This window comes from Lasioglossum baleicum, chromosome 16, assembly GCF_051020765.1.
Source record: "Lasioglossum baleicum chromosome 16, iyLasBale1, whole genome shotgun sequence".
Classification (NCBI taxonomy): Eukaryota; Metazoa; Arthropoda; class Insecta; order Hymenoptera; family Halictidae; genus Lasioglossum; species Lasioglossum baleicum.
The window spans coordinates 4,980,544-5,004,056 of NC_134944.1; the positions used below are offsets into that span (position 1 = coordinate 4,980,544).

The 23,513-nt window shown below is 41.1% G+C and overlaps 1 protein-coding gene across 8 annotated transcripts in view; it reads left to right on the forward strand.

Annotated features, from left to right (window-relative positions):
- The first annotated feature begins 6,494 nt into the window (after positions 1 to 6,494).
- The window catches only part of Gaba-b-r3 (gamma-aminobutyric acid type B receptor subunit 3), a 69,721-nt gene continuing 52,702 nt past the window's right edge, over positions 6,495 to 23,513 (forward strand). For 2 of the 8 annotated variants that reach the window (XM_076441601.1, XM_076441602.1), the window contains exons 1-2: positions 6,495 to 7,909; positions 18,241 to 20,000. In XM_076441601.1, coding sequence (XP_076297716.1) covers positions 18,297 to 20,000 — 1,704 coding nt within the window. In that variant the 5' untranslated portion in view covers positions 6,495 to 7,909; positions 18,241 to 18,296. Of the gene's footprint in view, positions 7,910 to 17,290; positions 18,169 to 18,240; positions 20,001 to 23,513 lie in introns of those variants that run through there. The other 6 variants (XM_076441596.1, XM_076441603.1, XM_076441598.1 and 3 more) reach the window with 5 other exon arrangements.

Consider the following 23,513-nt stretch of genomic DNA (forward strand, 5'->3'; position numbering starts at 1 on the left):
CAACAGTGTCGAATTGGACTTCTTGCAAAGCTCAGAGAAAATATCGCCGCGTAAGGACGTCCCCGGATTAATTGACTGCTGGGACAGCAGCGCAAAGCTCAGTAGAAGCTGGAGAAGGATAGAGGACACCGGGATACGGACGCGCTATGATCGAGGGTAATTTTATGCCAACGGAAAGACGCTTATGTGTATGGGGGGACGAGGTAGGGATTTTCATGTGGCGTGCAGCCAGTCCGGTGGAATTTCGAACGATGGAGAAACAACGAGGGATTTAGGCGAGACCAGTGTGTTTACATACAGGGCCTGAATTGAGCGAATTAGCCGACATAAATCTTCGAGGTCTGTACGTCGCTTACCTATACTACTTCCTGGAATTTCTGGCTGCCCGCTTCGTCATACTAGTTTACCCACAAGACTTACAGGATCACGTCTAGCAGGTTTACGGAGCACTAAGATTTTTAGCTGGAGAAATAGTTTTGTTTAATATTCTAGATGCATCTTTATAATCTCAATATTCGTAAATTGAAAAGATTGTTATATGGTACTTTCATTTTCAGCTATCTAATCAGGTACTAAACATTTAAGGATTGTATGAGGCGTTCTATCAATTTCGAAGTTCTATCTATCGAATTATTCTAGCTAGAAAGAAATGTACAAAGTATTCGTACACCTTTTAAAAACTTTTAATAACTCTTTTATAATTGTACCAAACGACCTGATTTTTTACAATCAATTAGAAGCATTAGTTTACGAACTGATATGCATAAAAGATTTTCCAAAAATTACAATTTACAAGGTTGCATGCAAAAATAAAAAAGGAATTTTTTGGAACCTTTTTATTTGGGCCCTTAATGAAACTTGAAAATATATGTTTTCTAGATCTATGTTGTTTATATACGCATATTGAAAATTTCATCAAAATCGATTAACGCGGGTAAAAACAACAGGCATCGGAAGATGTACGATTCTGTGGATTTCAAGCAGAAACTGATCAGAAGTCGTGTAAAACTACGATTTTCACAATTTTTAACCGCTTGTGTATAACTAACATAGATCTACGAAACATATATCTTAAATTTTCATTAAGGACCCAAATTAAAAATTTGTTAAAAACTGCCTTTTTTATTTTTGCATTTAACCTTGTGAATGCTTCTAATTGATTATAAAAAATCAGGTCGTTTGGTACAATTATAAAAAGGTTATTAGTTTTTAAAAAGTGTACGAATACTTTGTACACCCACTGTATAATATTCGAGTTCAAATAGCTCCGAGTGCAAAGGGTTAATCTCGCCAGGAAAAATCCCCAAAAATCAGTATCGTTTAAAAGAATCATGCCACTGTATATAGGTCTTGGGGTTTCGGCAATTAAGCCCAGGGGAAAATATAAAAAGAGTGTTTCAACGGGAGTTAACACAGGAAGCGCGTCGAGTGCCGGAAGACTTGAATTGGAACGGTAGCGAATTTCAATCGGTTTTCACGTGCGGTGGAAACTTCGCCAGAATATCGGGAGCATCTTTACAGATTCGATCCAAGTTTAAGTCTCATGCTCTTTCCTCTAAACTTTCCGTCCTCGGGGTTCAGATTGGGGAACTCGACGGGGGCTGAGATATCTGGGATACAAAAGCTCGATTGAAAAGTTTCGGAGTTTAACGACGTTCAATGTGAATGACGGGTTAATCTTGTTAACCGAGGCCCGAGGAAATTGTACCGGAGCTGTCGCGGAATTAAATACCGTTTCCGGGTGACTGGAAAAATAAGTCTCCGCAGGCGTAACCACGTTTACGAAGAGGAAACGCTGAGCGCTCAATTAAGTCCCATTCCAGCGTAAATCTCGTTTACTCGCCGAGGCAATTCCCTGGACGGACTCATCGGCCGAGATCAAGCTGCAGAAACATTCCGGAAACGGAATCCCGACAGTAGGAATCCGGAAAAATTGCGGCCGGGAAAACGCGCCGTGGCACCAATCGCCGGAAAAATAAGACGCGCTCGTGAGACGATTTCACGCGTTTGTTGCACGATTTAAAGATAATTAAAATATGTTCCCGTGGGGATTTTTCAATTTTTGAGGGCTTAAATTAAAGCTGAAAGAATCAGCTTTATGATAGGACTGGTCCAATATTATTCCAAAAATCGTAGGTGTATCCAAAAAATGAATAATCTCGATAAGTCTCCTAATAATAAACGAATTTTAGGGGGTGGATTTCGAACGATTTTAAAATATGTTCCCGTGGGAATTTTTTAACTTTAGAGGACTTAAATTAAAGCTGGAAGAGTCAAATTTATGATAGGACTACTCCTATATTTTTTAAAAAATCGTAGGTGCATCCAAAAATTGAATAATCTCGATAAGTCTCCGAATAATAAACGAATTTTATGGGGGTGGATTCCGAACGATTTTAAAATATGTTCCCGTGGGAATTTTTTACCTTTGAGGACTTAAATTAAAGCTGGAAGAGTCAACTTTATGATAGAACTATTCCAATATTTTTTCAAAAATCGTAGGTGCATCTAGAAATGGAATAATCTCGATAAGTCTCCGAATAATAAACGAATTTTATGGGGGTGGATTCCGAACGATTTTAAAATATGTTCCCGTGGGAATTTTTTAACTTTAGTGGGCTTAAATTAAAGCTGAAAGAGTCAACTTTATGATAGAAGTATTCCAATATTTTTAAAAAAATCGTAGGTGCATACAGAAATTGAATAATCTCGATAAGTCTCCGAATAATAATCGAATTTTATGGAGTGAATTCCGAACGATTTTAAAATATGTTCCCGTAGTAATTTTTTAACGTTTGTGGGCTCAAATTAAAGCTGAGAGATCCAGCATCACAATAGGTGCATTGAAAGCTAAAGAAAAATATCGAGAGGCTCACAAAAAATAAAAGAATCCTCCGTAAAAAGCACCAAAACCGAGGATGTAATATCAGCAGCTGTAATATCATTGTGACAGAGCATGATCGAATCACACCGATCTTCCATCAGTCAACAAGTTGTAGGCAACAGCAAGACGCGTGCCGCTCCACTAATATATTTGCAGTTCTTCAATGAATAAATCGGATATTTTCCTCATTCATTTTTCTCGTCGTTGCTGGTAATTAAACGACAATGAGTGTGTACAGACGAAGCCTGTTAAATATTAGTACGGCGGGTTTTCTCCCCTCGAGTGAAGAAAGCTTGTTACGATGGTGTGCGCAAATTGACGCGGCCAAGTCTGAACGTTCCTCGTCCGTTTGTGACAAAGAAAAATGACAGGTAACACGTTCCCTTTGCATCGTTCACTGTGCACGCTGTTTGAATAGACTCGAGAGCAATGGTGAATCGCAGACACTCGCCGACGTTTAATAAAGCCGGACAGATCTCCCGGAAATTCTGCAAAGGAGATCTTCGCAGAATTTTTATCAGTCACAGAACCCACGCATAATAGCGATGTCTCGCTTGGGACTTCGAGTATCGTAGGTGTAACCCAATGAGATATTTTCACCTAGAATAGGACACGTGGGACAGTGCTTTCGGAATGGAAGAAGAATGCTACACTGTGTTGTTGTTGAAAGATCAAGGGGTGTTTCAGTTCCCTAGAATAACAGCACGTGTGGGCATTTCCCTCTCCGATTCATGTTTTCGAAGTGGAAGAAGAATCTCTGTTCTGCTGGAAGATCAACGGGTGGTTTAGTTCCCTAGAAAAATAACACGTGTGGACATTTGATTCCTCCGATCACGCTTTCAAAATATGTTGCACAATTCTGGAGAACGATCAAGGGGTGATTTAAATCCCTAGAATAATAGCACACGTGGGCATTTGGTTCCACGATCATGCTTTCGAAATAGAATGCCACAGTGCTCTGGTGAATGATCGAGGGGTGGTTTCAGAATCACTCGATTTGAAGGGGCTGCTTCAAATAAAGTTTAAAATATGTTATCGTAGGAATTTCTAAACGCTCGAGGGCTTAAATTGAAGCTGAAAGGGCCAACTTTACGATAGGCCTAGTCCAATATTTTTTTTTAAGTCGTAACTGTATCCAGAAATTGAAAAATCTCAAGAGGTCTCAGAATAATGATCCAATTTTATGGGGGTGGCTTCCGAACGATTTTAGAATATGTTCCCGCGGGAATTTTTTAACTTTTGAGGGCTTCAATTAAAGCTGAAAGAATCACCCTTATGATAGGGCTAATTCAATCTTTTTAAAAAACTCGTGGCCAGTGCTAAAAATTTATAAGTCTCAGAATAATAATCAAATTTTGTGGGGGTGGCTTCCGAACGATTTCAAAATATGTTCCCGCGGGAAATTTTTAACTTTTGAGGGCTTAAATTAAAGCTGAAAGAATCACCCTTGTGTCAGGTGTATTCCAATATTTTTATTAAAATCGTAGATGTATACAAAAATTGAAAAATCTCGGTAAGTGTCAGAATAATGATAAAATTTTAAGGGGTTGTTGCAGACCGAATTTAAAATATGTTTCCGCAAGAATTTTCAACATTTCAAGGACTTGAATTAAAGCTGAAAGTTCGCGTTTAATGATAGAGCCATTTAGATTTTTCAAAAAAATTAATGAAACCCTCGGCGAGAAATAATTTTAAGGGGATGCTCGAAGTCGAATTTGAAGTATGTGTCCTCGAGAAAAATTTCAAATTTTCTAGGGCTGAACTAGAAGCTGACAGATCGCACTTTACGCCAGGTACATTGCCGGATTTCGATGCTCGGATCGGTATAGTTGTTCGTGTATCAGTGCGGTGGCGTTTTCGCCCCCCGCGCGTATCGATGCGTATTTATATGCAAATGAAAGAGCATCGATGGCTTCGGGATAAAAGTAGCTCGAATAAATTACGTTATTCAGCACTGTGCAGCCGAGTTTCCGCGAGTCTTGCCCGCGGACTCGTTGCGAGAAACGCGCGCGACCGGTTGAATGTATCGGCGAAGCGTGTAAGCATATTATCTGCCAACTACCGCCCGCTTAATTCTCGGTAATAACGTTGCGAATTTTCAAACGGCCGCTCGTTCTACGGTCAGCCCTGAAATAATTCCATCGACGGCCGAGGAATTTTAATTCCGAGTTACAGTCCGAGCCCGACGGCGAACCGATGCAAATGGTACAGTCGATTTATAAGGGGTTGCTCTCGGAAACGAGTTTAAAATATTTTTCTACCGGAATTTTCACGTGCTCCAGGGCTGAAATGGAAGGTATGAGACCCTACTCTCTGTGATGGGTTTCAAATAAAAAATTTTAACTGTGTGGAAAAAATGAAAAATCATGGTCAAGGTAGGTCGAAGGAAAATAATCGAATTGTAACGGGTTGCTTCTGAACGAGTTTACAATATTTTCCTGTCGGAATTTTCACGTGTTCCAGGTCTCAAATGAAAGCTGAAGGATCCTACTTTGTGATAGGATCCTTTAGGTTTGAAGAGAAAATTCGTAAGTATATTAAAAAAATTGAAGTATAGGTCGCAGGAAAATAATGGAATTATAAGGGGTTACTTCGGAACCACTTTAATATATGCTCCTATACGAATTTTCACATGTTCGAGGTCTTAAATAAAAGCTGAGAGATCCTACTTTGTGATAGGATCCTTTAGGTTTGAAGAGAAAATTCGTAAGTATATTAAAAAAATTGAAGTATAGGTCGCAGGAAAATAATCGAATTATAAGGGGTTACTTCGGAACCACTTTAATATATGCTCCTATACGAATTTTCACATGTTCGAGGTCTTAAATAAAAGCTGAGAGATCCTACTTTGTGATAGGATCCTTTAGGTTTGAAGAGAAAATTCGTAAGTATATTAAAAAAATTGAAGTATAGGTCGCAGGAAAATAATCGAATTATAAGGGGTTACTTCGGAACCACTTTAATATATGCTTATACGAATTTTCACATGTTCGAGGTCTTAAATAAAAGCTGAGAGATCCTACTTTGTGATAGGATCCTTTAGGTTTGAAGAGAAAATTCGTAAGTATATTAAAAAAATTGAAGTATAGGTCGCAGGAAAATAATCGAATTATAAGGGGTTACTTCGGAACCACTTTAATATATGCTCCTATACGAATTTTCACATGTTCGAGGTCTTAAATAAAAGCTGAGAGATCCTACTTTGTGATAGGATCATTTAGGATTGAAGAAAAAAATGTTAAGTATATGAAAAACATTTAAAAATCCCAATGGGTCGCCGAAAAATGATCAATTTTATGAGGGGTGCCTAGTGAACCATTTTAAAATATGTTCCCGTAGAAATTTTTACACGTTCGAGGTCTCGGTTGAGAGCTGAGAGATTCTGCCTTCCGGTAGATTCATTCAAATTCATTGAAACAAAATTTGTAAATGTCACAAAAAATGGAAAACTCCAGATCGATGGGTCAAAGGAGAATCATCGAGGAGGGGTTGCTTCTGATTGATTTGGATGAATGAATCCGTGCAAAGGGATCGTTGTTCCTTGAACGGTGGTATCTGTTCGTGGCGAAACGCTTTTGAGCGACGAGCGACTGCGCATTCCCGAGTCCGGTTGCCGCTTGAACTCTTGCGGAAGACGGGGCTCGGACGAAAATCTCGCGGAGCCAACAGTGCGCGGACCGCTAGCACGCGACGCGGTTGCATCGACGCGACTCCTCGCGACGCTCTTTGCTTCGATTTCGATCGTGGACGCTTCGAACGCCGCAGAAATCCACTCTCTCCTCCGCAGAAATCTGTCCTCGACTTTGGAAAGATTCCCGACTCGAAACACCTGCACAGGGAATACCAGCACAAATTTCTGGCGTACAATTCGAGGAAAATTCTGGCACACAATTCGAGCAGAGAATTCTGGCATACAACTCGAGGAAAATTCTGACACACAATTTGAGCGCAGAATTGTGGCACACACAATTCTAGAAAAATTCTGACACACAATTTGAGCACAGAATTTTGACAAACAACTCGAGGAAAATTCTGGCACGCAATTCTAGAAAAATTCTGGCACACAATTTGAGCACAGAATTGTGCCATACAACTCGAGGAAAATTCTGACACAATTTGAGCACAGAATTCTGGCACACACAATTCTAGAAAAATTCTGACACACAATTTGAGCACAGAATTGTGACAAACAACTCGAGGAAAATTCTGGCACGCAATTTGAGCATAAAATTCTGGCACACAACTCGAGGAAAATTCAAGCACACAGAATTCTGGCACACAATTCGAGCACACAGAGTTATGGCAAACGATTCAAGGAAAATTCTGGCATACAATTCGAGCACATAATTTGAGCACAGAATACTGGCACACGATTCGAGGAAAATTCTGGCACACAATTCGAGGAGAACTTTGGCACACGATTGGAGGAAAATTCAGGCACACAATTCGAGCAGAGGAAAACAATCAAGCATTAGATGAGCTGGAAATTCTGAGCACGTGAAGAGGAGGAACGTGCCGTGAAGCAACTGTTGAGCGATCGATGATCATACGAAGCCGATCGACACGAGTCGGTTGAGGATCATGTGTAGCTGAGGAGAACGTTGGCGGAAACTAATCGAGACGCTCGTGTGATGGATGTTTGCCGCGGGAACGAGCAAATATTTTGCGGAGAGGTCCCGGGAAGAGGACTCTGAGACATGTCGATCGAAGTATCGGTTGCCGGAGCGCAGTCCTAAAACGTGGATGGGAGGAGAGTAAACAACGAGAGAGAGAGAGAGAGAGAGAGAGGAGTATCGGTTCGAGCACATCGGTCCCTTCCCAGGGAATCGTCCCATAAAAAGTGACGCGTCCCGAGGACGAATCTCCGGGAATAAATTGGTTTCGAGGCGCCGCCGAAATCGCTGGGGAAAAACCGTGCCCTCAGAAGAAAGGTGCCCGAGAGGACACAAAGTCGACTTCGAATCTGTTTCGTGTGCTGCACCAGAGGAAAATGCGACGTCCGGCGAAATGTTGCTACGTTTTACGGTAACGCGCTCACTTTTATTGTCCTGGCCCCCTTTTTTATTTCTCCGACACTGATGCACGATGTTTGCCAGCGTCACGACGCTACGGGATCACGGGGAAATTTGTTGTTTTTTAAGCACAGTTCGCATTAAACGCGCAGTGGAATCGCCGGGGCTTTCTTTTATGATCATTGAGACTGCGAGGGTTCTTCCATTGTTGATTGCATACGTTATTGTTACACTTTATGCGTTTATAATGGAAACGGAACAGCAAATTTATAGTAAAAATTAGTAGATGAAACGTAAAAAAGATTTGACTGTTTATATATTATCATTGACTTGTTGAAATTGGAGAAAGAAACAAATTTTTATGTCGTTCCAGTAGCTCATAATTAAAGCAAAAAATTGTTGTGCTTTATCAAAATTTTTACAATAAAAATACTGCTTAAAAACATTTGTTCCTCTTCGTAGATTAAACCTACGCACTCCGTTATCCTTGGGGTTGATAGTTAATATTGAAAACAAAACATTTTTATTTTTCGCGAGGTCCAAATGGTTCTTAAAAAATTGTTTCATCTTCGTAAATGAACCCTACGCACTCCACTGCCCTCACCGTTGATATTTCCAATCCACTGTTCACCAATAACAACAAAAGTATCGTTTTGCGAGTGAACCAATCAAAGATATTAAAGGAGATACATTCACGAACGGATTGTCCATTTTCCCTCTTTTCTCTGAATAAAATTTTCGGTTCTCCAACAGCTTCGCTTTCAACAGCTGGCGGGGCGCCGATGGTATCAAACTCTGCCGCGAGTGCTAAAGATTAATTTTAATTTTAAATTCCCTCGTTGTTTTCGCTGTTTCATATTTCACTCGTTTTTATCATAAATATATATAGCTGAATCTCTGCAGTCTATCAATGATGCAGATTATAGTTCTTGGATTGCTTTCGATAGATCGGAGAGGCTTTCCAGATATTTAAATGTTTAACTTTCATTTTGCTCGATTAAGAGCTAATTAAAAATTGTCGTGGCTGCATTCCGTGCATTTATTGGCTTAAAATATTTCATTCGAGTAATTTGTTATGTACATATCGTTGATAATAATAATCGCAATTTAGACTGACATTATATATGTAGACTGTAATATGTTCAATAATGCAAACGGGTGAAAAACAGTCAGTTAAATGTGTCCAGGGGCGACAGAAAAATAATTTAAAAAATTCACGTCCCTCTCCCCAATATTTCTGACATTTTCTTTTCCATAATGTACACTGTGCTTATAAGCACCAAGAAAATACACTCAATAATGCAAATGGATTAAAAACAGTTAGTTAAATGTGTTCAGAAGTAGCAGAAAAATAATTTAAAAAATTCACGTCCCTCTCCCCAATATTTCTGACATTTTCTTTTCCATAATGTACACTGTGGTTATAGGCACCAAGAAAATACATTCAATAATGCAAATGGGTTAAAAACAGTTAGTTAAATGTGTTCAGAAGTAGCAGAAAAATAATTTTAAAAATTCACGTCCCTCTCCCCAATATTTCTGACATTTTCTTTTCCATAATGTACACTGTGCTTATAAGCACCAAGAAAATACACTCAATAATGCAAATGGATTAAAAACAGTTAGTGAAATGTGTTCAGAAGTAGCAGAAAAATAATTTTAAAAATTCACGTCCCTCTTCCCAATATTTCTGACATTTTCTTTTCCATAATGTACACTGTGGTTATAGGCACCAAGAAAATACATTCAATAATGCAAATGGGTTAAAAACAGTTAGTTAAATGTGTTCAGAAGTGGCAGAAAAATCATTTAAAAAATTCACGTCCCTCTCCCCAATATTTCTGACATTTTCTTTTCCATAATGTACACTGTGCTTATAAGCACCAAGAAAATACACTCAATAATGCAAATGGATTAAAAACAGTTAGTTAAATGTGTTCAGAAGTAGCAGAAAAATAATTTTAAAAATTCACGTCCCTCTTCCCAATATTTCTGACATTTTCTTTTCCATAATGTACACTGTGGTTATAGGCACCAAGAAAATACATTCAATAATGCAAATGGGTTAAAAACAGTTAGTTAAATGTGTTCAGAAGTAGCAGAAAAATAATTTTAAAAATTCACGTCCCCCTCCCCAATATTTCTGACATTTTCTTTTCCATAATGGACACTGTGGTCATAGACACCAAGAAAATACATTCAATAATGCAGACGAGTTAAAGATAGTTAAACGTGTCCAGCAGCAAGATAGAATTATTGTTATTTCAAGAGAAATAATTTAAAAAATTCACAACGCAGGAATACTTGCAACTAATTTCTCCCGACATTTAATACCCCGGGTGTATTTTACTCACCGTCGATATTAGTTTCGCGGAAACTAAACATGGTCGGAAAAAAAAAGAATAAAAAATAATAATGCCAGAGCCCGAGGTTATCGAGAGGAGAAAAAATGGGGAAAAACGCGACTGCCCGATATCAGGTTTCGAAAGTTCCGGTACGTGGGCTAGGTACATCGAAAGTTCCTCCATTTACGGTGCACGCATTGTCCCGTTTATCCTTTTAGAAGAAAATACCCTAAGTTAACGCGGCGCGAACGCGACCGCCCGCTACGTAACTTTTCCGAAGGGGGGTAGTTTATGAAGGTCAGGCTCGCTTCTGATATCGCGTGGAAAGTCTTTTCAAGACTTTAAAAAGACTTTTCCCAGGATCGTATAATCTCCGCTCTCGAGAATCTTTTGTCCTGTCGCCAGAAGATATCGCTTTTTTGAGAACAGCGCCGCTCTCGATTTCAATTTTCCACCCTTTCCGCTCATTTGCGGACAGGCAAGCTGTCGAACCCGACAACTCAATAAATTACGTTTCTTCTCGCATTAATTTCCGTGGAGAGACATCTGTTATTTCTAAACTGCGGAAGTTTATGCATTTTTTCGAGACGATTTCTGAGAAAAGAGAACCAAATAGAATATTATTTTCAGTGGTAGTCGCCTTTGCAGATGTGAAATGTATCTACACTCTGTCGAAGAATATATTGTGGCATTTTTTGAAAATTTTCGAGTGTCATTTGCAACAACAGTGTTTACATATTCTGCAAATGAACACACAAGAAAAGAAGATAGCATTGACGTTTTTCGTTGTACCCTTTCGCGTGATATGCCCCTGTTGCTCCTTCATTACCGCAAGGGTAAAAACGCACGAAAGAAAAAATTGTGTGCTGTTTAAGGAAAGCATGTACCAAACGGATTACCATTTTTTCGCTTTCTTTTCAATGTGTTTTATGCGGTGCAAATTTCATTTGAAATAAAATCGTAAGAAGCCATACGTCTGGGAAATTTGGCTAGACTCTGTCGAAGAATGTATTGTGGCATTTTTTGAAAATTTTCTAGGGTCATACATTTGCAACAACAGTGTTTACATATTCTGCAAATGAACACACAAGAAAAAGAGATAGCATTGACGTTTTTCGTAGTACCCTTTCGCGTGATATGCCCCTGTTGCTCCTTCATTACCGCAAGGGTAAAAACGCACGAAAGAAAAAATTGTGTGCTGTTTAAGGAAAGCATGTACCAAACGGATTACCATTTTTTCGCTTTCTTTTCAATGTGTTTTATGCGGTGCAAATTTCATTTGAAATAAAATCGTAAGAAGCCATACACCTGGGACCTTTAAGTTGCCTGAAAAGGATCGCAAGAGATCGTAGAACAGAATGCGATAAAACGAAATGACTTTCCGAACGACCTAATAATTAGCGAGGTTAATTGATCGGAGAACGCATTCGTTACCTGTAACGAAACTTTGTCCTGCGAGAACTTTGTCACTCTCGATCGACTTGAGACTGCTTCCGGTTCGATCATGCTCCGCGAGATCCCGCGATGTACTGTGGGAAATTTCGTAGCTTACGAGAAGCTTGATCGATTGCCTTCCGCCTAATGAAACGACGAAATTCGGAATAGCTGGCCGTTGATTGTCGCCGGAGACTGTACCCGTGATTGAATTCGCGTTTATGGCGATTGATGTAACGATAGGCGACTCGCGGGTTCACCATGAATCCCATAATGGCTCCGCGTAGTTGGTCCTCGCGCAAACAGGATCCAAGCTGTGCGAGACTCGTGTTTAACCTAATCGATTGCATTCATTAGATCTAATGGGGGAGAGGGTCTGCTTCAGCTACCGTGCATCTCTTGTCATCCATTTTGCTTCTGAGTTGCCGAGCATGATCATTAGTCTGTCATTTTCTTGGGAAATTAGGTGAACCGAGCGAATCAGGGAATTAGGGACAATTAAGGACCATTCGAGAAAAGTGCAGGGACGTCGCCGGATAATAATTCGGTTAATGGGAAAATAGAATTTCCATCAGGTTATTCTGAAATACAGAGAAATAATACAACCCTGTTTTTTCTGCTTTTCGCATTAAAGGGTGAAATCAACCCCTATTATTATATGATATTAAAAAGAAATTGCAAACTGAGTAAAAACAAGTATTTTTCAATTCAATTCAAATCCAGAAAGGTAATACAACCCTGTTTTTTCGTACTGCTTCTCGCAGTAAAGGGGTGAAATCAACCCCTAGGAAAAAGTCCCGATATCTCGTGAAATATCTCGAGAACGACAGATGATATTAACACTAAACCTACCACTGGCGGTCAAATGACCGGTTTTATATGTTTCATTTCACAATTATTGAAATTATGAAGTTACTAACGTTAAAATTGATCCGATAAATTTGTTTATCCAAGCACATACTATTATAAAAATTGTACAGAATTTAAATAAATAGAGGCTTGTCATTTTTGTAACTAAAATCGTTTTAATCGCGTTCAGCGCTCGGTAGGTTTAGAAGAAATTGTTTAAAATGCATTTTTCAAAGAAAATGAAGAAATGCACGTAGTCATGTCAAAAAAATAAAAACAAAAATTTGATTACATGCGTAATGAGTTCTACTGGAGCAACATGGCGGCGATATCGAGGCGATTACAGGTGATTCGACGAGAAGCAACGAGCAGCCGACTCGTTTAAAATGCAGCGAAACTGGAACGGGTCGGTTCAGCCCCGAAAGAAACCGTAATCAGCGGGAAAGTTTAGCAAAAATCGCACGAACTTAATGAACTTTCCGGTAAATTCTTCCTCTAGACGCTAGATTGCTTTCTTGTCCCCCACCCCTCGTCCTCGAAAGCTTCTCGTTATTCCAGATTCGTTGAATTAAACTTTGCTAAACTGTTTTGTCCACTCCGTGTCGTACGGTCTCGCGCCAGGCAAACTAATCTATTTCATTAATGTTGATCCAATATTTTCAAAAGGATCTTCAAAATCCTTAAATCTTCAAATATTTTCGAAGTAACCACCGTTAGCCTTCAGCTACCACGAGCTTGTATCTGAAATTAATCATTCTCTTTCTAACAATAATAGCAAGCACTTGCAGAAGTTTTTAATGAAATTTATGGATAATGTTTCCTCATAATGCTTACGAAATTAGGTCAATTTTGCTTGGGACGGTTTCTAGACTGTCTCTCCAGCTCCATTCCAAGAAAACAAACATCACTTTCCGTAACACAAAATAACGAACTTACTGAATGGATCAGTGTCACTAAATTTACTTAGACAACGGAAATATTTCACTTTTTATATTGTACAAAGAAATGTTGTCGAGATTTCAAGGTCATCAAAGTTTCTTTTCAAAGGATATGCAACATGTTGACCTTCACGTGACCTACAACCATCGAATCAAATTATTGATAGAGAAATTATATTTTCATTTAGTTTCTGTTCCTGTTGAGACCTCGACAATTTTTCGTTTGCATAGGAGTCCACAGTTTAATAATGAATCGTGAATTAAAATGAAAAGTGTTAATCATTCAGGATGAAATCTTTTTAAATGTTTCTTTAGGGAAACTTTATTTGTTATCGTTACGTGAAAGAATAGCGGTGGGCCCCATCCACGGTATGGATTTGCAGAATAGTTTGATCTTCGATTAGGCGAAGGTCATCCGTACGAGGATCCCACCGGTTGCTCGTAACAGAAGCTGCCACCGCCGCGAGCGAGAGTTCTGCTTTCAATAACGCTGGAGAAATTGACGAACCCATCGGAGGGGTTGAAGTCGACATTTAAGCGACTCAATCCGTTTCCGAAGTTCCCGGTTCTCGAAATTCGTGCCCGGAAATCAGTTTCCCGTTGAAAAATCCGCGATTGCTTTCGCACGACCCGGGACTTGAATTTCTCGTTTCCCCACGAGCATTGGAACAAGAATTACTACTTTCAGATTCATGCATTTCGTATGCTGGCCCTGTGCTGGGCTGGTTCCATCGACGAATCTCTTGCAATTCAATCTGGCAGCCTCTCGGCCCTAGGTTTTAGTGAAAGATCCAACTTCCAATTAAGCAGGAGACCAAGTAAAAAATGTATTAATCGGAAGAACAAGGGAAAATGTATTAGAAGATTTATTTATTCAGGTCTGAATTAATCAAGAGGGTGAGTGAAGAATTTATTACAAAATTGATTAATTCAGGTCTGAATTAATCAAGGGGGTGGGTAAAAAGTTTACTAAGAGATCCAGGTCATAATTAATTAAAAGAGCAGGTGAAAAATTCATTGAACGGTTTATTTATTCAGGTCTGAATTGGTCAAGGGGTGGGTGAAGAATTTATTAAAAAGATTAATGGGTGAAAAATTCACTAAGAGATCCAGGTCTTAATTAATTAAAAGAGGAAGTGAAAAATTTATGAAAAGGTGTATATATTCAGTTCTGAATTAATCAAGGGGATGGGTGGAAAATTTACTAAGAGATCCAGGTTGTAATTAATTAAAAGAGCAAATAAAAAATTTATAAAAAGGTATATTTATTCAGTTCTGAATTAATGAAGGAGGTGGGTGGAAAATTTACCAAGAGATCCAAGTCCCAATTAATTAAAAGAGCAGGTGAAAAATTTATTAAAAAAGATTTATTTATTCAGTTCTGAATTGATCAAGGGGGTGGGTGAAAAATTTACGAAGAGATCCAGGTCGTAATTAATTAAAAGAGCAAATAAAAAATATAAAAAGGTATATTTATTCAGTTCTGAATTAATGAAGGGGGTGGGTGAAAAATTTACCAAGAGATCCAGGTCCCAATTAATTAAAAGAGCAGGTGAAAAATTGATTAAAAGGTTTATTTATTCAGGTCTGAATCAATGAAGGGGGTGGTTGAAAAATGTACTAAGATATCCAGGTCCCACTTAATCAAAAGAGCAGGTGAAAAATTTACGAAAACATTTATTTATTCAGGTCTGAATTGATCAAGGGGGTGGACGAAAAGTTGATTTATTCAGGTCGGAGTTAACGAAGGGAGCAGGTGAATAATTTGCTAAGGGATGCCGATTAATCATGAGAGCAGCTGTTAATATTTTATTCTGTCGTGACAAAGGCCATTGTCTGCTCTCCCTTTAATGAGAATACTTTCTGCGGTCAATACATGAATAATTCTGGAGATGTACGGGCAGTTTAGGTCGAACACTGTAGCTGTCGGTGTTGAGTCTCTCTTTGAGGGTTCTCGTGCGATTAGACCTTCATCCCTTTCTTCGACGGTGTTCATTCAAAAAGGGTGGAGTATCGAGTCACAGGGTTTTGCTACTGTGTAGGTCAGGGTGTCGAGAGAGGTCTACCCTTACTGTAGACGACGACGTGGTCTTAGCTACCCTCTAGAACAGTTTCTCGGAAGTGTCGTTGTGTTCCACTCGATTCGAGGGTCCAGAAATAAAATGGTGGCCGGGATTAGGCGAACCCGAGTCTTTCCGAGACAATAAGGAGGACACGTCGATATCTCACAGCTAGAACCACTTCTAATACACGTTTACTGTGACCTGATGCACGCGTTGATTGTTGCGCACACGGCTGACGCAATTATTCGACCGGATTTAATGCTGGAATAGTCAAAGTGGCTCGTTTTTAATTTCATACGGGAGAATATTGCCGCGTTCATATGAAACACGAACGTCAGACGTGCAACGCGTGCTGCATACGAATTTCAACAATGCTCCCGGAAAAAATTTATTTGTGCATTAACGTTATTAACAGGGAGGCTTTTATTGTTGAATTCTTGCTCTCGCTAATTACAAAGTTTGTGTTTGTTGAGATTTCACGTGATTTTTATGCTGCGAGCGCGAATTCACGTTTCAGTCCTAATTGCGTCCAGAGAAGTGTACGGAGTTCGTATTCGGCGAGATTTTTATGCAACGAGCATCAATTTTTCAGGAATACAGGGCGAATTACGCGACTTTCATGTTTGTTGACAATTTTTATGGAATGACTTTTGATAAAATTATTATCAATAAGAAATCTTACGATTAAAAAGAAAATTCGCGTGCTCATTATTGGACTGCGGATCTTTATGGAAACTAAAAATTTCTTACTTGAATCGCGACAAACTGGAATGAATTGGAAATTTATTTTCTTCCCTGTTATGTTTAGTAGGTTGAGAATAATATGATAGCATAATGTTTTTGCTATTTTAAATTACACCCACTCATTTTTGTCATAAATGCATAAAATCCGCAGTCTACTCATTATAAATGAACAAAATCACTAATATACGGCAGGGTTGAACATTGTGTTTTCCCCGACGGTAGGGGATGAAATTTCATTTAGGGTTTCTTCCAATCCCGAAAAGCTGTAAACTTCCAGACACGGCGAGACAATTACAGGGGACGCAGATTAAATTCGGATCCCGTCGCGGAGCAACCCCGCGAGAAGGGTTTGTCGCTCAAAGAATCCGTGGACGCGTGCGTTGATCTGTTAAACGTTCCTTATTCCTGTGACACTTTGCAGCTTAGGTAAATCCACGGAGCACAGGACAGATTGAAAATCAGAGTGTACCGTAACGTGATAGCATTTCATTTGCTGGCGGTGTCACTGATCTTGCAAATGAAACCTGAATGAAACCTCAAACAGAAATGAATAAATCTCAAAACAATGAAAACCTTGAAATTATTTAATAATACTGCTGTATATTTTTCCATTCAATAAAATTATTAGGGAGGGCTCCGATATCTTGCAATTAACGAAAACAATTTTTATTTTTAGAGTGCACATTTTTTAGGACAAAAATGGGCGAATCTCATAACAGCGAAGACGTTAAAATCAGTTAATAATGCTGCTGTATTCTTTCCATTCAATATAAAGTTATTAAATGAATGTCTACTTAGCTCCCACATCTTGCAGCTAATAAAAACAATTTTTATTTCTCATAAAAAGCCGTCTCATTATTAAATTGCAAATTTTTATACATTTATGACAAAAATGAGTAAATCTTTTAAATAATAAAATCATTTAATAATGCTGTTGCATTTTCTCCATTCAATAAAATTATTAAAAATGAATGTCTACGTAGCTCCCACATCTTGCAGCTAACAAAAACAATTTTATTTCCCATAAAAATTTGAAAACACTGTTGCATTGTTTCCAGCTCAATCAAATTATTAAGGGATGCAGCTCCCATAAAGATTTGCAAGAGCAAGTAAGGAAAACAATTGTGTCATTTACATAAAAATCCGCGGTGTAAATGAACAAAATAACTAATGGCTGAAAAGCGGCGAGCAAGATGGATCATCTTGTGACAAACATTGTCGCTCAGCCAGTCAGAAAGTCAATTGCGTTAAAACGCGGAGAGGGGATGATTGCCAGTCTGTAGAACAGCGAGGTTGCGTAACGTGGAGGAGGGAAGCGAGCAGAGACTCAACTAAATCTCGTTGTTTTCTAATCGGCATGATCGTTTACGGGCTCGTTCGAGCAAGGTCGTAAGTTTAGAGCCACAATAACACGAGCTCGTTAGCGTAACCTTCCCTCCGCGCGATTCTTGCCACGTGCTCCCGTTTCTACGACGTTACATTAAGCAGATTGCGCCCTCGGTTTTCCTGTCCGCGAGAGCAGAGCGCGATACGCCTCGCCGAGAATGTATTTGTCCTGTTCCGAGTTCCAAGTTCCGAGTTTCAAGGTGACGGAAGCTGGATAAATCCGACGTCGCGACGTTCGTTAATCGCAATAAAAGAGAGTGCGCCGAATGGCACGCGAAGCGACGCTGATAAAAATCTGTCTGGAGGGTGTTGAAAAGGTGCTGAGGACACCTGAAGACGGGGAGATCCTTGCTGAAGAAAGACCGTGACACCTCGTTAACAGGCTCGTGGAATCTGCGGTTACCGCGCGGTGTTTAAAAGCAGGTCAATGCGATCGTAAAACTGTTAGCGCACCTTCCAGAAAAGTATAGCAACCGAAAACGTGGCATCTTTCTTCAATAACGTGTGAAGGAGGTTAATTTCCACAATGTATTTATTATTTTCACGTTGAACGCCAACTGATCAGTCCTTCCTCTTCTGTTGCAGATGAAGAGGAGTCGAGATGACGCCTTGAGTCGTCGGAGCAACGACGGCGACTGATTATGACGCGCGTCCGTACGCGCCGCGATCTCTCTCGTCTCCTCCTGCCATTCTCACCCTTCAACACCCTCCATCTTCCTCGTAGCCTAGTCCTATTTCTCTTTGTCCTGGTCTCCGTTAACAGCGTCCTGCCATGCACTGAAGACACGAAGCCTGAAAGTCGTGACCTCATCAGCAAGCCTTGTCTCAATATTGCCAAGAAAGGAGACCCTCAACCTGATCCCGAGGATTTGCAATCCTGGACGCAGCTCTCTGTGAGCCGGGAGCAAGATCATCCAGGATCTGATACAGAGGATCATCCAGGACCTAATCTAGATGATCAATCAGGACCTGATACAGAGGATCAATCAGAAACTAGAATAGAGGATCGATCAGGATCTAGATCAGAGGATCATCCAGGACCTGATCTAGATGATCAACCAGGACCTGATACAGAGGATCAATCAGAAAGTAGAATAGAGGATCGATCAGGACCTAGATCAGAGGATCATCCAGGACCTGATACAGAGGATCATCCAGGACCTGATACAGAGGATCGATCAGCACCTAGACTGGAGGACCAATCCAAAACCCATCGGAGCCTCCACAACAATCACGCATCGCAAAGATCGAGCCAAATCTCAATCCCAGGATCGCTTAAGGATCCCAGAGATCATGTCCCATACTCTCTGGAGGACTCATCAGAAACCAAACTCACCGTCGAAGCTTCAATCAGCCATTCCGAGAGCCGCAGACGCCACGAAAGGCGAAAGTCTCGAAGCTCAAGGCTCGACGATGCTTTGACATCCCCTAACGTGGACATCAGCTCCTCCAGCAAGGAGTACATCGAGCCTAGAAGGAAGAGGAACTTCAGGAACGGTAAACTTGGCGCCAAGGGTACTCCAAAGTCCACAGACCTAGACGACCCAGTGTCGGATTGCGAGGAGTGCGACGGTGAAGTGCTAGAGAGCACAGAGAGCTCTGATAGAATTACCGAGAGCCCCAGATCGAGTGAGAACAATCAGACCGTGGATGCTACTAGCTCCCCGGAAGTGGACAGTGATCTCCCAGCATCCTCTAGCAATGGGAGCAACGAGGAACCCTTCACAGGGTTCGAAGGGTCTCAGAAGTTCCCTATAAAGGTGACTTACAAGCCTGCAGTGATTCCTCAAGTGGAGAAGTTCGACAGAAGACATTTCGGTCCACCTAAGTTGGAGGCTACTGAGACGACCTTGGAAGCGAGCCCTACGACCTTGTCCCCGGACCTGCCTAAGAGCGCTGGGAAAGACGTGCTTCATAGACATCGCAAGGTGGATGAGATCACGGAAGAGGAACGCAGGCAAGAGACGATCGACGCGATCGAGAACGCGAACGATACCGATGATCTTTGGCTGCCTGGCGCGTCTTCAGGTCGAAGGTCCTCGAACATAGCTGCCGGGAAGCCGGCGAACGAGGAGAAACGGATTACCATAGCTACTACATCGATTCCGGCGTCTACCACTTCCGTTGACGATGATGAGAGGATCGAGGAGAGCACGATTTCGTCAACAAGATTCGGCGAGAAGATCAACGTGACGATCCTGGGCCTGTTCGAGATGACCAGGGGAGCTGACCCCAGGCCTGAAGGACCCAGTGAACTGCAGGCTGCTAGGATGGCCGTGGAACACGTCAATGCCAAGAACGTGCTGTCCAGGTTCAGGCTGCGACTCGTGGATAACGACACCAAGGTGAGTGATCGTTGATCTTCGGATGATTTTGTGCTAGCTTTAGATTCAGATGAGCATTGTTAGTGGGTTAGTTTTTTTGAAAAAAAAACAGGAACGGACATAAGTGAAAACCGTCGATGAAAAAGGGTTCTATTTCTCTGAAAAAAAGCCGAGTGGAGGATCGCTACTTTCCTCCGCGAGGCGGTCGGGATTGGTTAGATTACGAATGGCCTACGGCCGTTCTCCGGGAGCCCGTTTCACGAGGAGCACGCAGACTCTGGCGCGCGGCCAACAAGACGTGGGAAACGAGCCCACGCACTCGGCCGAGTTCGCGGAAGACACGTAAAAGCCACGTGACGCGCTTCGGGCCCCTATCTAATGAGACTCGTCCGAAAAAAACGGGAGCGAACAGTTTCCCGAACCGGGAAACAATCGGCCAGATCTCCACGCCCCACCCGCCAAAAGTTCGCCTCTCTGCTCGAGCCTCGGTGCGTACCAGAATCCCATTTTCTCGAAAAGAATGCCAGGTCTCTCCGAGATGGAAACGAACCTCCTAATTACCCGCTCTTCTTCTGCCATGTAACTGCCGTCGGGCGACGGAGAGACGATCCTACTACTTGTTGAATTAACTCCTCCCACGTCGAGCCGCTCTGGGGAACGCGCGACGATCATTAATTCTACCTGGGATTTTGCATCGCGAGTCGGCCCATTGTGTCGGTGGAACAGCTGTTTTCGAACATCCGTACACCTGCTGAATTAGGGAACTGATTGGCGAGGTGCTGGAATTATTGGGCGTGTTCATAGGCGGGGCTAGCACACTTTTTGGTGGGCTGGAGTCAGTTTCTTCTGTTTTATTAGCTGATCGATTTCATTCAGTGATTATATGTGAGATGGATTGATGATCGATGACTGGTGGGCGGGGCTTATGCACCTTAAGGCGGGTCTAATGCAACTATCTTCATAGTAGTTTATGTACTGCTCGAATTTGTAGAGAAATGTGAGTCTAACTGGTGATTGACAGTCTCTCATCCATGTTCAGAGTCCATGAAACAGATGGGCGGGGCTAATAGACTTTAAGGCGGAGTTTATTCAACTTGTCATCTCTTCACAATTGTTTTTGTACTGTTCTATTTCGCCAGCCACAGAAATATGAGTCTTACTGGTAGTTGACAGTCTCTCATCCATGTTCAGAGTCCATGAAACAGATGGGCGGGGCTAATAGACTTTAAGGCGGAGTCAGTGAAGAACAATCGCACCTGCTCCTTGTTAATTCAACTTGTCATCTCTTCACAATAGTTTATGTACTCGTCTATTCGGCAAAGATGTTGAGTTTGAGAGGAGATTGGACTCCAAAACTCCGCAAGTGGGCGGAGCTAGTGAACGCCAATCACAGTCTACCCTCGATGGGTCCACTCATCACTTCCAGACGTATTTATACATGACAAAAATTAATTGTTCCAATACAAAACTACAAGCCACGCCTACTAGTAGAATGGGCGAAGCCCAGCGGCTCCCGGACGCTGATAGACCCGCCCAAATAAACTTGTAACCTCGATATACTTCGCTTCTGGCCTGATTGACTTTGTCCGTCAATCTCCAGGGAGCACAGCGAGGGAATAGCCTGTTTCGTATTCGATTCTCGCGCGGCCCGTTCACCAGGTGATTCAAGGAGAGCGCGAATTAAGGGGTTGCTACCCCCAACTTGTTCAGTTAATACGTTTTCCCGGTTTTCTGGCGTTTCGCCCGCGAGCCAGTCGCCCGTACAATGCGAGATACATCCCTCCAGAAGTCGCGGAACAGGTTTTCGAGCGGACAATGGCAGCGGGATCTAGCATTCTTTTTGGACGTTCTTTTTTTTACCCGGAGAGCCGTTGTTTGCCTCTTCTCGGTGAAAATAGCCGTTCCCAAACAACGCTCGGTGTTATTTTTAATTCGGGAACAGGACGCTGCAGAGACGGAAATGATCGGCCACCAAATTTTTCCCCCCGTGTTGTTACTCTCTCCTCTTTTTGTCTCTCCGTCTCTGTTGCTCTTTGGGGTTGTTCTATTTTTTCTGCTCTGTTTGCTGTTTTTCGGTTCGACACAAAGGCCAACGCGCGTCGAAAGTAAGATTCGAGCGCAACCACCCTCTCTCTCTCTCTCTCTTGTTCTCTTTTTCAACCTCTCTCTCTCTTGCTCTGCCTCACGCGTGTTGTTCCGATCAAACATTCGACGAGCGATTTAATTGCTCCCGGTGGAGTTGCATGTATTCGAGCGAACCAACGACCCTCGTTACACGGTTATCGACAGCGCGTTGACGTGGAATCGAGGAGTGGCAGTTGACACGAACTAAGAGCAAAAACAGTTCGACGCTGCTGCTAGTTGCTTGTGGACGACGTTCGTGCTCGGAGACAACACGAGAGCACGGCTCGAGATACATACCGCAGGTCGTCCTAATTTCCGCGAGATAAATTTATGCGTTTATCAAAAACAGAGACACGAGCTTCGCCTGTCACTTTGTATCAGCCGATGTCTAGATTTAATACCCCTCGGACGAATGCCGCTCTTACAAATATGTTATTGTTCGACTGCAGATTTATGCGAAATAAAAATTGTCCGATGGAGCTGTGGGGAACAGAAAATTTAATCCATCATTAATATCCAGATACTTAAATTGTCACAACTCTGTGAAGAACTATCGTGCGACAACAAACATAAGCTCGTTTTAAAACTTGAACTTTCTACTTTCATACCCGTGCAGTCATTTTTCGGAAAAAAAATTTTCCTTCATGTGACACATAGAATTATCCGACCATGCAACCTTCCCTTAATATAGAGCAACTCCAAAAATGTTTGAACAATTGTTGATCTTAAATTTGTTATAACTTCTTGTAAAAAAATCGTGCGATAATAAACCTAGGCTCTTTTTAAAGCTAGAACTTTCTACTTTTATACCCATGAAGACATTTTTCGGAAAAAAAATTTTCCTTCACGTGACACATAGAATTATCCGACCATGCAACCTTCCCTTAATATAGAGCAACTCCAAAAATGTTTGAACAATTGTTGATCTTAAATTTGTTATAACTTCATGTAAAAAAATCGTGCGATAATAAACCTAGGCTCTTTTTAAAGCTTGATCTTGCTACTTTCATACCCATGAAGTAATTTTTCGGAAAAAAATTTTCCTTCACGTGACACATAGAATTGTCCGACCATGCAACCTTCCCTTAATATAGAGCAACTCCAAAAATGTTTGAACAATTGTTGATCTGTAATTTGTTATAACTTCTTGTAAAAAAATCGTGCGATAATAAACCTAGGTTTTTTTTAAAGCTTGATCTTGCTACTTTCATACCCGTGAAGTAATTTTTCGGAAAAAAAATTTTCCTTCACGTGGCAAATAGAACTTTCTGACCATGCAATGTCCAAATTGCGACAGGTTCTTCGACAGAGGTGCAATTCCTTTTCAGCAGTCGGGAGACATTACCTATGTATGCGCGCACGTTTTTCCGGACACGTGTTACACTATCCTGGAACTCTAAAGCGTTTCAC